General features: G+C 45.3%; 1 protein-coding gene across 1 annotated transcript; it reads right to left on the reverse strand.

The window, feature by feature from the left end:
- Positions 1-2,000: 2,000 nt before the first annotated feature.
- Positions 2,001-3,206, reverse strand: LOC128890643 (uncharacterized). The gene has a single exon (XM_054149298.1). It carries the CDS (start codon positions 3,204-3,206, stop codon positions 2,001-2,003), a length of 1,206 nt encoding a protein of 401 aa, XP_054005273.1.
- Between the last annotated feature and the right edge of the window lie 14,526 nt (positions 3,207-17,732).

A 17,732-nucleotide genomic window follows, 5' to 3' on the forward strand; every position in this document is an offset into this window, starting at 1 on the left:
GAGAGAGAGAGAGAGAGAGAGAGAGAGAGAGAGAGAGAGAGAGAGAGAGAGATTTCATTTATTTTTTTCGCTTCAAGAGTTGCATACTGCGGAGATACGATCCAGTTGCTTTGTTGAAGCTGAATATTTAATAGTGATGTGGGACTAGTATTTTTTTTAAACTATCCTTCATTCACAGTAACACAACGCGAACACAGTAATACAAAAAGACAATTATAAAAAGATTATAAAAAGACGCGCACAAATGACAATTATAACGCGCCCAAAAGAAATAAAAGGAGTTCCAAATCGTAAACCGTTAAATCGTAAGACGTAACCGTAGTCGTAATCGTAGCCTTCAATGATTTCGCGTTCCTTCCGTATATGCTGTACTTCGTTGTCGTAATAATCCTGCCGTGCTGCGCTCATGACCTTTACTTTCCTCGCCGAGCGAACGTTCTAGATCACTATGCAATACAATTATGTTTATAATACCACATACTGTACAATATAACTTAGCATTCAAGAATTTCTTTAATAAATATATTACTAGAAACATTCATTTATCACCAATATTGTATGTTTCACTTTGGATTTAGTACATACATAGTAAAAGAAAACGTTATGTCTGGAATTATGAAGTACGTATGTAAGCGTGCAATTTATCTATATTATATTACACTTAGAAAACATAATATTTCTCAACTCACCACCAACTCACACCAATTCACGTACTAACCAAGTTGGCTGTCCATAACCTTCACGTATCATAGATCACTGCTCGACATTGATTAAGTCGGGTTGTCCAGTGCTAGTGGGATGGACCCTCGAGGCAGACAGCAGCGCCCTGTGCTACGCCACCTCATTGCCCGATCTGCGCCGACCTGGGCAGGGCGGCCAACCACCGCCTGGGGGCCTAGGGCTGCGCCCCTCCTCCGCCAACGCGGGGAAGGAAGGTGCGTGTGGCGCCGACGACGTCGGGGGAGTCTACGCCGGTGAACCGACCGGCGGAGGATTTGCGGGCACCGGCGCCCCTGAGGTGCTGCGGGCGAGGTCGCCCGCTGCGGTGAATAGAGGATCCGGTCCTGAGGAGGCCATGGACACGGCCTAAAGTTCGTTCCCCCGGTCCGGATCCTCCAAACCAACCTCAACCACTCGCCTGGGGCGCAGGACTTATTTGTCCACTGCCTTGCTGAGTTGGGTGTGGGGTTAGCGGTCGTCGCGGAGCTGTATCGCGTCGCCGGCCGCCAGAACTGGTTGCCCGACACGCTAGGCTCCGTGGCGATAGTGGGCGACGGCACCACAGCCCTCGCTGTTTTTGCCCGCGGCGATGGCTACGTCGTGGTTTACGCCCCTCCGAGCGCCCCCCTCGCGGCCTTCGAACTCTTCTCCATCACGTTTTACCATTTAAGGAATTTATTGATGATGCAGCATTTCTTTTTTCTGTACCATGACGTCATGTTTATTTCATATTTCAAAAACAGTTTGCATTTCTACATCAAATAGCGTACATATTTTGAACACATTTTCCATGGCACAAACGGCATCGTGAAACGTACATCTGTAATGTCCTTCACCCATTGTAGACAATTTTAGTATTTCTTTGTCTTCTAAATCCGTTTCAACATCGAAGGCTTCCGTTCCAGTTAAATTGTACAATCATCTCTTCTTTTCCGATCTTTTAACTAAAATTCTGTCAGCGCATTCCAACGCGGTTTGTAACAGGCTGCTCGCCTTCGCGTAGGGTACGTAACCATCCGTCCATCTGATTCCATGGTGTTTTTATTCGTTAACCACCATACACCACGTTTTTGGTTAGACGTTAGACAATGCATTCCAAACGAAGGTTCAAATATCCAATGCGATAACTTTTTTCCTTGCGTGAGGACAGCCACCTCTTTTACGATAAAATTATTCGAGTCCGTTTGGAAACCTTGCAAGTCTACGAACGTTAGGTGAGCCATTTTGCTCTATCGACAGTTTCGAAGAGACTGAACATTCAGCAGAGATTACTTACTGTATTAGTTTATTCTGCGTACTACATTCGTCAGAGGGCTGTACTCGACTATGCGATCGTGTATAATCAAGCAGTAAGCAGTTGTATTGAGCGGCACGTTATCTTTGCATTCGAAATCTATCTTAACATCAGTCGTGGCACTCTTTAGAGTTTCGTTCTGACGCGAGCAATCTATGACTGCAAACGGACCACATGATAAAAACTCTAACATATCGAGCAGGGGTTCACTGTGTCCGTAATATGATTTTCGAAAGTTTGCGTACATATCGTAAAGTGTCGCATACTTGTTCTTATCAAAATCCAGATTCAAGTCATCGTATGGATAAGATTTTGAATTTAAATGTTGTCGTATGTTTGATAGTTTACAATTCTCAAAGTGATTAAATGTTTTGTCCAATTGGTTCTTTCGATCGGTTTGCTTAGCGAATATCACATATCGCGGTTTCTCCAATCGCGTTGCTGTTTTCACAGACCAAGTATGCTTCGTGGTTGTTTGTAATAACGGATATTCATACAGATCCCAGGAGCGGAAACTCATCGAAATCAGTCGACCACTTTCAACAATATGTAAGAGCGCCAATTTGTTCAATTCATCCAAACCGACGTGAGGCATTCGCCATTGAACTTTAAACAACTTGAGTACAAGTTTCAAAACGGTAGGACCAATCAGGGCGTTTTCATCGTTTCGCGATCGAATTAAAATCAATTCATGGCGCGCATTAAATACGATGCGTTTATAATCTCCACAGAATCCGAATAACATACCAAGCGGCACGCAAAAATGAAAATCTGCAATTGCAGCATTTTGCTTATGATACCAGCCAGCATTACCTAACGTTTTACTTTTTTCAATGGACAGAGATACATAATTCTTTAACGCAGTCGCTACTCCCGGATTTTTGCAACGATCTATTTCAACCCCATCCAGTTCATATCGAATTTCATCAAACAGAGAGGCAGCACAGTAGTTATCAAGAACAACATCTTCCTTCACTCCCTCCGGTTTTTTCTCCAGTAGACCCAGTTTTCCCTTGATGTATAAGTGACTCTCACACAGTAGCGTGTACAGATCCTGCTGCTGTATCGGTATCCTTATCTCATCGCTGTTTCCGAGTCTAGTATTTACATATGGATTATAGGTGTGTGTCTCTATGCTGGTTATGCGATTGTTAAAGACAGGTGTACCGTCAATATCCAATATGTCCGACATTATTGCTTCACGATGAATCCCAATGGTTGTAGAAAACCTTTTGCTCTTTTCTTCTTGGTAGGCCAGAATGTGGCTTCAGGGTGTTATCAAGAACCGTGGTTACGCTTGTACTGGTTTTTTAGGTTTACTGACCGCGTTATCGTACACTAGCATAATATTACTTCTTCTCTTTTTAATCGTACGCAGAGCGTTGGTCTCGTTGTCGTACGTGCAATCTGATGGTAATTTCCTCTCCACGAAAATCTATCAGGCGATTGTTTTGATCTACGATACGAATCGTCAAATCATCTATTGATCGCGTGACGATTGGAAGATAAATGACACGTGGTGGCGTTTCCGAAATCTTATATCCTGGAGGGACTCTGGGTGAAAACTCGTGTATAGTGTAAACAGGTCTGTCATTACTGTAGGAACCCGTAGTTACATTACACTCTATACGAATCATGTTAACATTAATAATGTTTAGGGGTAAGTCCGACTCGTGCCATACATCGGGCGATAAAACACGGTTCGGGGAAAATCCAAGCAGAGATCCCACATTGTTTGGTTTCGTAAAATCGATTCTACACGAGCAATGTATCTCGCTCTTCATAGTGTTGTTGTTTGCTCGCACGATGAGAGGGTATTCATCGATCGCCTCCAATTCGTACGATCTTTCAGGAATCACAATTTCTTCATCATCTTTTCCAAAATAAAATTTATTGTTGCTCGAATCAACGTTGGGTATCGTGTGAAACGTCTCGAAATCCATGAGACCTAGTTCATACTGTTCATCGCTCAAATTATCGGTGGAAAGTACGTCACCGAAAGCACGCTGCTTTTACCCGTCAAAGTAAACGTTAGAGACATCCTTGTTTAGTAAAGATGAAATTAATAATGGGGCACACCTATCAGAAATCACAAGTTTATATCGAGATTTCCTGAAGAAACTTGAAACACAATTCACCGCATATGCTTTGATTGAAATTCTGGAACGGAGTATGATTGTATACAGTTTTTACATTCAGCTCAAAGTAATCAATCAGTTTCCGAGGTGGACGAAGATTTCCGGAACTGTCAAAGTATCGCACCTTGCTACCGCGTTTCACGTATGCGACCCAATGTGTACCCTTGGATAGCCCATCGTTGCTATCCAAGTTAACTATACCGCTTTCATTGACTCGTACCTTTGTCGGAAGAGTATCACGCATGTACACCCTGCTTAAGTACGGTGTGACGTCATGCGTATTTCCACCCCAGAATTTTGCTAAGTACTCATAATTAAACTCAAACAGTGTGGAAATTCGTGGATCAAAATACTATAAGTTCTTACCAACCAACTGCGAAACCCATTTAGTACAGTTAAATTTTACATTTAATATACCTAGAATTAAATACGACTCTTGTGCACAGACAACGAACGAAAATCCAAAGGTACTAACATAAACGAATTAAAAGAAATAAGAATTACTAGGAAGAAACGCTATGCTCCAACTACTCAAACATTACAATTCAATATTCAAATAATTATTTCATTATTGTTGAAACGCTCAAATCGCTAAAATCCATAGAGTAAAATATTGCATTCTCATTATTAATTGTCAACTCGGAAATCGCATAAATAATTTAACATCAATTAATTATTGTTTAAACGTTTAAATAATTAAAATCAGTATATCCTTAGTCATGGATTAAAGGCCGAATGTAACACCTCATACAAACATCAAAATCGCCTAAATTTGTATTTAAAATCGTTAATAAACAATTGCGTTAAACCTAGGGTTAAACAAATAGGAAATTTGTTAACTAATAAGAAAACGCCTAATTATCAGCATATACGCGACGCAGCTTCGCCTCAATATTAATAATTAAGCGCCTGAGATCATTAATAATTGTTTACAACAATCACATGGACTATTATTTTAGTAAATGAGAAATTTATTGAATAAATCCAAAAGGTAAAATCAAACTTAATTTTTGATTTCCATTTCTACGCTAAGGCGTCTAATTGTTGTTAACAATTGTTAACAACAACCTACATACATTATTTTCGACAGAAGTGAAGCCTGTTAAATAATGCAAATTCCGCGTCCAACACGCAAATCCAACCTTCTCTCTAACTTCCACGAGCATCCAAGCTCGTTAACGAATGTTAACAACAATTATTATCAATCACTATTTTCAATAAATGTGAAATTTATTAAATAGTATTAATATTTACGCCCCGCGCACGAATTTTAGTCCAACTTACACTCAGTACCTATGTTAGCTCAGGATTAGTATAGTTAACAATAATACATTTATTATTATTTATGCAAATGTGAAATTTGCTATTTAATGGTGATGAATGCGTTAAAAGTACTAGTACCAACCCAAAAATTCGTCTCCATATTCATGCTGAGACGTTGACTTCAATAAACAATATTAATAATTAAGCGACAACAATTATTAATATTTAAAGCAAAAACATTGTGAATTAGGCTTAAAGAAAGCGGACAACTATGAAGGCACCTTAATCCTTGGCAGGAAACGCCAACCGAAACAATTCTCGAGCGAGATAGATAAGGGACCGAGACCCAAAACACGGCCAGCTTCCCAAAACATCTTGATAGCGCGCGAGACTAAACATCCGCGTGAAGCTATCAAGAACAAGGGAGCCAAATCTTACATGCTGAAAATCATACATGAATTATTCAGTCCTCTCCGAGCGTTCGTAGCAAACACATCGTCTCCGACATTTTAGCAATTATATTTTCGAAGTTCGAAGTTAGGAGTTTCTAAGTTTTTGTTGTGCACAGGAGTCTCTGCGAATAGAGCTCCCCGTACCATCTGTCGCAAATCTTAGTACTTTAATATTTTTCTGCTGTCGAGCAATGACAGTTCAATAAAATTCAAGTTTAATTAAACCAGTGTCGCCTTTCTACCCTATTTTACTGAGTGAATTTAGTTTTTCATTGTGTTAGTTATTTCTATTTCGTGAATGTGATTAAGTGAACTACCTAAGAACATTGTGAAAGAACATGCTGAATCCTTCAGGCTTACACCTGCCGGGGATTTCGTACAGCTCTGAAACAAATTGGCAGTAGATTCTTCGGGTAGAAACATACACGGAACTCGTCTTTTGTATAAGGGAATAAACTAGTATTCGGAATAATAAGCGAGGAACGAATTTCGATTGTATCTTCAATCTTCGTATTTAGTTATTGTATTTCGTGAATGTGATTTAGTGAACTACTTAAGAATATTGTGAAGGAACGTGCTGGATCCTTCAGCCTTACACCTGCCGGGGATTTACGTATAGTTCTGGAACAAATCGGCCGTAGATCCTTCGGAGAGAAACGCGCACGGAACTCGTATATATGAAGGAATAAATTAGCATTCTTCAGGCTTACACCTGCCGTAGATGCTGATTTTTCTAGAATAACAAACGAGATACGGATGCCAATCTCATTTTAATTACGTTCAAGGCAGCTAAGACGCCCGCATCGCATCGAAGATACATCGAAAGTGTCATTTTAATAGTTTGGAATTGAAATTAATTAGGTAATGACCAAATTTAACCATCGTAAGGGACGTCGCGCCCAACTTCGACGTGTTTTCGCAACATTAAATACTCCGGGTTTTTATCAGGAAAACTTAGGAATAGATCCCGCATTACCGCGAATCCTATCCAATGAACCGGCGATTCATCTATCGTACCGCGTAGAGACGTTTCCTGACACAGTTTCATTGGGGAGAGCCTACGAAACACTCGTCGCTGCCTTAGTCGTGAAAACTCCTGGCTATTTCTCCTCCGACGACGTCACAATCATCGAGGCCCACTGCAATGACGACGTCGTGTTCCTAAAGGAAGTCATCCGCCCTCGTTGGCAATTAATCGAATTCAGAAGCGATTTCTCGACGGCCCGCAGTCTTCCTACATCGTACGTGGTTGGAGATCCACGCGCTCCATCACCTGCAAGTCCACTATAAGGTTAGTGTATTAATAAATCCCTCATATTCTTATAAAGGAAAATAGTCGAGTTAACAAGGCAGAAGGCCCCGCGTATGCCTCAAATACGCGAAAATCGAACACGTTGGCCGTGCTGACTGAATTATTTCACTGATTCAATTCGGGACGTGACAACGGTATATTCTTCCTCCCAAGTTTCTCTAGTTGAATGTTTGTCATTGGTTTTTTCCCTAATTTTTTTGTTTTTTTTTTTTGTCGTAGATCGAAGTTTTTTTTTCAAACCTTCCCCCTACTTGTACGGTGCGAGATGTACTCCGCGACCTTCCATAGCACGATTATGACTCCTCCAGCTGTTTCCGCGCAGCCTTGGCATCGTTTACAGCCTTAGCTACAGCTGCCACTCCACCGGTCAGCGCTCCTATGGCTGATAAGGCGGGAAGGAGGAACAGGAGGAAACCACCACGCTTTGCTACGGGTAACACTCGTTTCTTTTTCTTCTTCTTCTCGTTATCGCCCTTCTTTCCCTCAAGTCCCATACCGAGTTTCGTCTTAGCCTTCATGGCCACCCACACCGTTGTTGCTGCTGCTTTTTTACCAAAAGTCGCACCTCATGCTGCGATGCATTGTCGCGCTTGATCGGCTAAAATTCGATCTGCCTCGTGATGCTCTTCCAAATCTTTACATTCGAAATACGCGAGGTCGTGTTCTCTGCAGGCTGCGTCCAGCGGATTGATACCACGATCACGGCGAGCTAAACGTTTTTGCAAACATGTACCCGGCCCACAAAATTGATATCCTGGTATATGAAGTTCGAACGGTAATTGGTTTATCACTTTGTTCAATAGTCCTGCTCCCCTCCTTTTATGCATAGAAAACAGTCTTTGATCATGGGCGGTGGTCCGTCAATGTGCGTACGCTGATCCGGCCGATTGTAATGTAAGAGGCACCTTTTTTTTTTATTATGTGTGGAAATGCTTTACGCATGCCCCGCCTTCCCAGGGGGAAAGGCAGGGGTATGCGGGACTCAGCCCGGGCTGACGAGCGCTCGTAGCGCCCGTCAGCACTGGCCATACCCGCTAAAACCACACACACACCTCATAGCTAAATAGAAACTGCCTGGATCACGCGTGTACTCAACAGGACAGCCTCCGCTATACATAAAATCCCATGCGAGGGAGTTAGCCCTCGCTTTCCCTACGCTAAAAAGACCCCGGGTGGAGTGACCCGCCCGGTGTCCCCATCCCATGAGAGCCTTCGACTTAAGCTTCCCGAGCCCCTGCTCGATCCACTTACAGCTCTCTGGCATCATCGTGTCCCGTCCAAGGCGTAAGACCCCTACGATAGGGCCCACCCGGGACGGGCCAGGATGACGCCTACTTCCGGTAAGAGAGAGCCGTCGGAGGTGTGTTCCGGCACAGCCGCCCTAGAGTAGCCGCTGTCTTCTCTACTCGGGGGGCAAGGAGGTCGAAGTGATCTTCGAAGCGCCAGCGGCCGTCGATCGTCAGACCCAAGTAACGCATACTGGGCTTGACGTCGACGTAGGCTTTACCAACCCGGATCCTGAGATGACTCTCTGGTGGCGGCGATAGTCGGCCCCGAGGCGACCCATACATCCATATCGCCTCGGTCTTCCCGACCGCCACCACCAACCCCATCCGTCGGATCCGACCAACCACGCAGTCCAGGGCGTTCTCCGCGAGTGCCCTGGTCCTCCTCCAGTTCTCCCCCTCCGCATAAAGCAGGGTGTCATCCGCATAGCAGATGACACCCGTATCGGGGGGAAGAACAGCCTGCAACACCGCGTCATACGCTAGGTCTCACAGTAGTGGTCCAAGGACCGAGCCCTGCGGGACCCCGCGGTGTATCTCCCTTCTCATCCGATTACCGGACCAGCCAGTGAACTCGACCTCCCTGTCGCTAAGGTAGTCCCGAATCACCTCGCGGAGATAGAGGAGCACCTCGAAATATTCGAGCGCCCCTACTATCTCCCTCCAGGGCAGGGAGTTGAAAGCCTTAGAAATATCCAACGACACCGCAATCAACACCCCGCCCGCAGCGACGGCTCTTTCGCGGAGGAGGCGCAGACGGTCAAGGGCATCTATTGTAGAGCGCCCCCTCCGGAATCCAAACTGGCCGTCGCTGAGATCAAGACCACCCTGGGACAGGTGCTCAATGAGGCGGGCGGCAATTATTCTTTCGAACAACTTACCCGCCTCATCGAGGAGACACAGCGGCCGGTACGCAGAGGGAGACTCTGCGGGCTTACCCTTCTTACGGAGGAAGACCAGACTCGCCTTTTTGCATACCTTGGGGAAGGTTTCCCGGGACATGTGGGCATTTAGCACCTCCATGTACGCCGGGGCGAGGACCTCGCCCACGGCCAAGGCCATAATTGTTCCAAGCACTCCATCTGAACCAGGCGCTTTGGCGCCTTTGTCCTGGAGCGCCCGGATGGTCAGGGATAGCTCTCCGTGGCTGACCCGGAGCTCCTCCGACCATTCAACGGTCGGAGCCGGTGGACGCGTCGTCTCCGCCCACCCCGAATCATCGGGGGAGAATAACGTGGAGACGTCACGCCCCAAGAGCTCCGGATCCAGCTGCTCCGTTATAGAGGGCGCCCAAGGTCGAAGTTTATTGAGCACGACCTTACAAGGGCGCCCCCACGGATCCTTCGTCACGGTTGACAGGAGAGCGTCCCAGGCTACAGCCTTGGCCGAGGCAATACCCCGCTTGAGGGCCTCAGCCGCCGATCTGTACACCTCGTACAGGTCGGCGACCATCGGTTCCTGGTCGCCACCATGAAAATGGCGGCGACGAGCGCGGGTGTACCGGCGTCGGGCACGGCCGGCCTCCCTATGGAGCTCGGTCAACTCGCCCGACCAGCAGTATACACTTCTTTTCTGGGGACGATCCCGGATGCGGGGCATCGTCACATCGCAAATCATTTGCAACGCGCTCCGGATCCATTCGGCCCCCTCTTCCGCTCCGCGCTCCCTGGCCCTTGGCCAGGCAGTACCGATAATAACGGCCCTCAATAGGTCCTCGTCCAGTCATTTCAGCGCCTATCTGGGCGCTGGACGGGTGCCACTACGGAGGGGCGTGTCCAATGGCGGTTCTGAGACCACCGCCACATCCATCAGGATATAGCAGTGGTCGGAGAGGGTTTCTCCTCCCCACACCCGCCAATTAGACACCCGGCGCGAAGCGGCCGGGGTGGCCAACGTTATATCCACGGTTGACCACCCGTTCCACCTCAAGCATGTTGGGACGGACCCCCGGTTCAACACCAGTAGTCCGTGCCCCTTCAGCCAAGTTTCTAGGGCTCCGCCGCGAGGTCCGGTTCTGGGGTTCCCCCAATCCATAGATCGGGCGTTGAGATCGCCCAGAACCAGCACCAGACCGTCTAAATGCGGGGCCATCACAGCACCCAGCCGGTCCAAATACCTCTCAAATTCGACGGAGCCACTGTTTGGTGAACAGTAGCACCCAACAACCAAAAACCTTCCCCATCTTACCAAGATCATACCTCTGCCCCGTTCGAACACGGAACAAGGGGGCACACCACGACCCACTCGACACCACATCGACACGGAGCTCGCCTTGTCCCCGAACCAGTGTGGATGTTCAGGGACTCGATAGGGCTCTGCGGCCACCGCTAGGCCAACCTGCCACTCCGCTAGGCATTGAGCGAAAAGGTCCTGCGCCCGGCGGCAGTTGTTAAGGTTGGTCTGCAGTAACATTAGGGGAGACTTGGCAGGCGTGAATGCGCCTACTCACGTCCCCCCTCTAAGGCCTGTCCCGGTATTACAGCTGGGCAGGCCTCTACCTCCATTCTAACCGGAATGAGGGTCGGCGGGGCTGATACAGCCGCCCCACCTACGCTCTCCTTAGTCTTAGGGGACGGGGCCAAACCCCCCGTCTCCACAGGACCTTTCTTTTTGGGCGGCGGGGAGCAAGGTGTGCTTATGGTTCGAGGGCCTCCCAAGCGAAGCGCAAACCACGCAATTGTGGGCCCTCGAACAATTAGCCGCTTTGTGGGTGGGGTCCCCACAACGGTAGCACTGGCCGCTCCTATCAACGGTCGCAGTGCACCGCTGCCGAACGTGCTCTACGGCAAGGCAGCGGTAGTACTAAGCGGTCTCGCGGCCGGCACCACCACCCGGGCTGCGGACCACCCCACCCTTATTGTGCCCGCCTTCTGAACGGCGACAGCCACCGCGGCCGGGCATTGCACCCATATGGTTCCCATTTCGGAGGGGGAATGTAAGAGGCACCTGCGATAAGAGTGAACCTCAGGATCGGCTCTGATATGTCTCGGTAACTTGTCCCACACGTAATGTATGTCGCGAGCAAAACAATTCAAGAATACAATCCTTGGAATGTATTTCAGCTGCTCGGTAGTCAAATCAAACAGTGTATCACCATCGATCAGTACAAAAGTCATTGTCACACTAAGTGATACGTTTGTACGGTGTTTGTATAAATATCCGCGACATCATTTTAGCCCCTTTTTATTGTCGCAACAACGTCAACAGCGGTACTAATATGCGTTTCGTAAGACAGCCCGTCGATATTCGAATAATTTCTGACAGAAGGTTCGACACCGTTCAACGCTTCCAGAGACACGGACCGCTGTTACCCGACACTATACGTGGTATAGTCTGCGGTCCCTCGAATTGTGGAAAAACCAACGTTGTTATTAGCTTGCTGGAGAGTCCGAACGGTGTGCGATTCGAAAATGTATACGTGTACTCATAGTCGTTGCAACAGCCAAAGTATCAATATTTGGAAATACTGCTCTCATCCGTGGAGAACATTAGATATTTGCCTTTCTCAAATAATAGCGATGTCGTTCCACCCAACGAAGCTTTACCGAATTCTATATTTATATTTGATGACGTGACATGTGACAAGCAGGACGTAATAAGAGAGTATTTTTTCATGAGTAGACATTCGAATGTAGATTGTCTGTATCTTTGTCAATCGTACGCGAGAATACCGAAACACCTAATTCGCGACAATGCCAATTTGCTGACCCTGTTCAAACAGGATAGTATGAATTTAAGCCACGTTTATGATGATCATGTAAACACCGATTTAACGTTTCAAAAATTTAACGAACTTTGCGCGAAATGTTGGCAACGGAACTATGGGTTTTTGGTTGTAGACAAGGATAGTCCTATGCATCAAGGTCGTTATCGACGAGGATTTAACGAGTTTGTCGTACAGTAGATGAGTCAGTTGTTTGGAAAACGTCTCCGATACCACTTTAAATCACTATTGAATCGCTTTGAATCCCTATTGAACCACTTTAAACCACTATGAAACACTTATCGAACCGTTACCGAACTACTACGAAACATGGAGGCGAATCAAAAACACGTTCAAAGGAAGCAAAGAACGAAGACAGAGGTTTTAACGAAGGAGATTGCTAAAACGAGCGAAGCTATACGAAAAAAGTATTTAGTTTTAAAGATTGGAAGGGTGGATACCAATGCATCGTTGGGAAGCAGGTTTCGATCCATCGTTGATCCCTTAAAGCAATTGGTTGAAAATACAAAGTCATCCTCCAACTCGATTCTTCAAATGACGCCATCCTCACCGACACCATCACCACCGTTGTCACCTGAACCGCATTTATCGTTACAAGTACCTGTGCCGATCATAACACCTAAACATCGTGGGAAGAAGAGATTGCATATGGAAACATCAACACCTACACAATCTACACCTTATCGCCGTATCGCATTACCTAAAAGAGTTCGCACACATTCCGAAGTATCTCTCGAAGTAGCACGGGAAGAAAAAGAAGAGAGGGCGGGAACTTCAACGCAAGAAATTCCACAAGAGAACATTGTCGAAACATCGATGCGTGAAATCGTTGAGAATCCTGAAAGTCATAAGGATATGAATGAGTTCTTAACGGAAAATCTCGGACCACTGTCACGAGAATACTTGTACTTTTTCTTCGTTGACAGTAAAAAAAAAACAGACAACGTTTACGGTGTATACTTTAAAAATAATGGGTTAATGCTTGGTAACTCCAACTTTGATGTGGACAACAACGACAACATCATCATAAACGGTACGATGTACAGGGGTACTCGTGGTCTGTACGAATTAATATTTAAACGAATACCGGATAATGCGTTGTACTCAAATGCCGATCTACAGACGTACAAGAACATATTAATCGTTACGAACGCGTACAAGTGAGGGCACTTGGCGAGCAATCCTGTAATGGGTAACCGGATAAACAAGTATAAAAAAATTATTGCACCGCTATTTAACAAGCGTGAAGGAAGCGGTTTCAAATGTGCTTGGGGTAGTTGCCTGATGATATGACGGTCACCGACAATGCAGTTGATTACTTGCATTGGGACGATCCGAACGAATTAGTAGATAGACTGAGATTGCAATCGTCATCACGAGCGGTCGGTCATACAGTTCACGACAACGAAATTATATCAATCATAGAAGAGCTTCGCGTGGCTGATTTGATTATAAATTAAATACTGTTTGAATTATATTATACATCATTGCAATTCGGGATGTCGATCAACAAATTTGGTGTATTGCTACGTAACGAGTCAAACAAGAGTGGATTAATACTTTATAGAAATTATATCCAAGATTTGACTCTTTGTCTCGACGGTTAAGCCTTCGACCCGCGAGAGCGAAAGATAAGACGTACAGCGGAGCCGAAAGACGATACCGATGCTGTGAATAAGGCCTGCTTAGACAACAGATTGACGCATATTTTAAAAATGATAAATCAGTTAGAGAAGGACAGATTAAAGGTGTATAAGGAGACCTGCGAGACAATTTCAAAAATGTCTAATGAAATGAGAGAGGCCATACACCGACAAGTCGAAATGCATGTTAAACATAATATTGCAGAGGAAATAAAACGATTGCCACGCATAGCTAGAAATTATGTCTCTGTGACAGAGATAAAATGGGATCCAGATGTTTAAAGATGCAGGAAGAAATCATGAACAATGCCATAAATTGCAACAGTACGTTGAATTCAATGTGAAACACACATAGATATTGCTATTTCAACATAATAAATATATTTGCATGCTGTAAACCATGTCAGTCTCTAACCAAGATGTATCCAGAAGAGACCAATAGGGGTGGACTATCGGATGAGACCGGCGAATGCAACGTCAACGGAAAATTCATAGATCACATCCTACAATTATTTTCATACATTTTAAATTTCTTTTGTCCAGTTTCCAATCCTCAATATGAGCAAAGAGAAGACGCGATTAGTGGAGGAACTGCACGCTCCCGGCAGACGGACTTTTCCGCGTTATAGTACATGGTTTCGACGATTTATGGCAAGCCGATCTCGCCGAAATGCAACCTCACGCACGTATAAATGGTGGTAACAAGTACATACTAACCATTATCGATGTATATATTGTTCTCCAAGTATGCGTGGGCTGTGCCGCTCAAGACTAAAAGTGGGGGTGAGGTAGCTAAAGCGTTCGCAAAGATATTTCGAAATCGATGTTCAAAAAATTTGCAAACAGATCAAGGAAAAGAATTTTACAACACTGAAATGCAAAAACTCAAGACAAAACATGGTATTAATCATTATTCGACGCACTCGGTGATGGAGGCTTCCGTCGTAAAACGGTTCAATCGTACGCTGAAGAGCAACATGTGGAAACTGTCTACTGTAAACGGCTCTTAACGATGGATCGCCATCCTACCCAAACTTGTACGAGACTACAATCATCGAAAACATCGAACGATAGGAATGCGTCCAGTTGATGTGACTTTGAAGAATGTCGGCAACTTGTTATCTACCGTGTACTCTCATTTGAAAATTGCGGGTTCAGCGAAATTCAAAGTCGGAGATTACGTACGCATTAGCAAGTACAAGACAATTTTTATTAAAGGATATACACCAAATTGGACGACCGAAGTGTTTAAAATTGATCAAATTTAGCAAACAAATCCGGTGACGTACCTGTTAACAGATTCCCAAGAAAATCCTGTCGCACAAGAATTTTACGAGTACGAGCTACATTCGGTTGCAGATCCAGACGTGTACCTGGTAGAAAAGGTAATACGTAGGAAAGGAAATAAAGTGTACGTGAAATGGTTGGGATTCGATTCGTTTCATAATTTATGGCTCGATAAAAGTAATGTTTTGTAAGAAACAATTATTGAAAAAAGTAAGTCAATATAAATATAATAATTATAATAAATATAATGAAAATAATAATTTACAATGTTTAAGTTTCGATAATTATTTACATCATTTCGACGTCATCATCATATTCTTCCGCAATACAGTAGTGCCCCCCACGGCAAGGTATTTACACCATTCGTCAGCAAACATCTTTTATCATCGTGCGGACTAAGAGCAATTTTTTGTTCGCTAATCAAATACACGTTATGTAATTTTAATCGAATGCAGTTTTGTCTAATTGTTGTTTCCGTATGATTTTTCAAAGACTGTATGTAGTCATCAAAAGTTATTTTGTCTACTGTAATATTCTTTTTTATTCCCTTAATTTTTTTCACATCATCCTTGTCAAGCACGCGAGTAGCGTACATCTTTGCTCTCAGTCCCACGACTTCGATCATTATCACACCGTTATTCTCATCCTTCATCAGACCTTTTTCTTTTTTTATTGTGGGGAAATGCGTTACGTATACCTCGGTTTCCCGGGGGGAAAAACCGAGGTTATGTGGGACTACCATCGGGGAGGCGCGCCTTTGGCGCTCCCCTCCGCGATGGCTACCCACTAAAACTCCACACCCACCTAAGCTACATGGGAAGCGCCTGGATCACGCGAGTACTCGCAGGACGCTTCCCAGCTTACATGAATCCCGGGGGGAGGGTGTTAGCTTCCCCCACTACCTACTCTATAAGACCCCGGGCGGAGGGACCCGTCCGGTGTCCCCATCCCTGGGGCCGTCGGAATGGGCTTCCCGAGTCCCCGCACGGTCCACCCACAGCCCCCGGCATCTTCGTGTCCGTACTGGTTCAGGAAACAAAGAGCTTCCTGAACGCCAGGACAAGAAGACGCCGACACCGGTAAGGGAGGGTCGTCGGAGGCGCGATCCGGCACGCCCGGACCCTCCCCACCCCACCCCCCATGCGCCCCCACAGGACCCGTTGGTCCAAGTGGGGACGGGCCGACCACACAACCTCGGCCCGTCCCGAGGGGAATTATATCCCCTCAGGGGGCCAGGGTCAGCCCCCTGTACCGTAGTGAGGGTACGAGGATTTTCTACTTGACATACCATTTGCAGGATAAAGTCCGGCGATAACTGCCCAGAAGAAATACGCATTGTCATCAGATTTCACATTCACCACAGCTTTTTTGGCCTGAATTTCTCGAGGTATAGGAACATTATAGCCGGTGCGCAAGGGATTGTATTTATTATTCTTTATCTGTAGGTTCGATATACGTGAAAGTGCCCATCCGCTGTCACGCTCTTGGAACTCTTCCAACGATGCTAGGATGGGTTCCATCACGTCCTTCTCGTACTACTCGTGCAGATTCGACACCGTGTACAGTTCGCGGTTCCGCGTCTGAAAACTCTTCACATCCACCTTGTCCTTCAATACGAATTCGTTAAACACAGTATTCACTTAAACTGAATTGTACTCGTTTATAAAGTCTATCATCTGCTGGATCACCATAGGACGTGCATGTTGCAAAACTTGACGCGGATCAATGTGTTCCACATTTACTACCACGCCAGTAAAAATGCGATTCCTAAACGCGCTTTCAATTTCTTCCCATACGAGGGATGACGCCCTCTGTCGACGCACTTCCAAAAATCTAACCCCGCTACGCGTAAATCGCGCTAACGCTTTTAAAGTCTTGATTTGCGCGATACACGATATCTGCCGTTGCTTCGCGCCTACCGACAAATTTTGATTTTGGAAATACTCTGCGATCAATCGCAACCATTCGTCGCATTGTTCCGACCATGATTTAAATTCACTTGCGGTATGCGACAGAGAAAGCATTTCTCTCAAAGTCTTCACCGCACGTACCAGCACCTCCATGATTGTTTGCTTTCTTGGTCACCGTAATGTTTAACTTTATGTACCTTAGCAAGGTGTATGCAACTAATGAGTCGTTCCATTGAGATGTATTCTATTATATCACTCTCCTTCCTCGTGAAACACAGAACGTTTAGCTTACAGTTTTTTGACTTTGTCCCTGAGACAACATATCAGTGTTCCACCGCGAAAAAGCGCATTCCTTCACGTATGCCCTTGAAATAGAGTATCCTGTATCCATTGTTTGATCGTGAGTCGGTATGGATCTTTGATGATCTAATCTTCCGCAAATAATACATTTGCAAAGAATGCATTTCATCACGTATGACATTAAGATGGTAATACAGAACATTTAGCTTGCTGTTTTTAAATTTGTTCTTGTCTCGCGAAACTTCGCGAATCTTTGCACGTGTCTTTGAAATAGATCCATTAACGCACTTTAAAGGGGTGTGGGCCTCGAAAAGGTGTTCAATCAAAAGTGGGCGGAGATGGGGCCTTATTAACTAATTAAAAAACACGAAGAGGTGAGAGGCAACCAATTAAAAAAAAAAAA

The sequence above is a fragment of the Hylaeus anthracinus genome, unplaced genomic scaffold (assembly GCF_026225885.1).
Source record: "Hylaeus anthracinus isolate JK02 unplaced genomic scaffold, UHH_iyHylAnth1.0_haploid 12001, whole genome shotgun sequence".
In the NCBI taxonomy this organism is placed as follows: domain Eukaryota; kingdom Metazoa; phylum Arthropoda; class Insecta; order Hymenoptera; family Colletidae; genus Hylaeus; species Hylaeus anthracinus.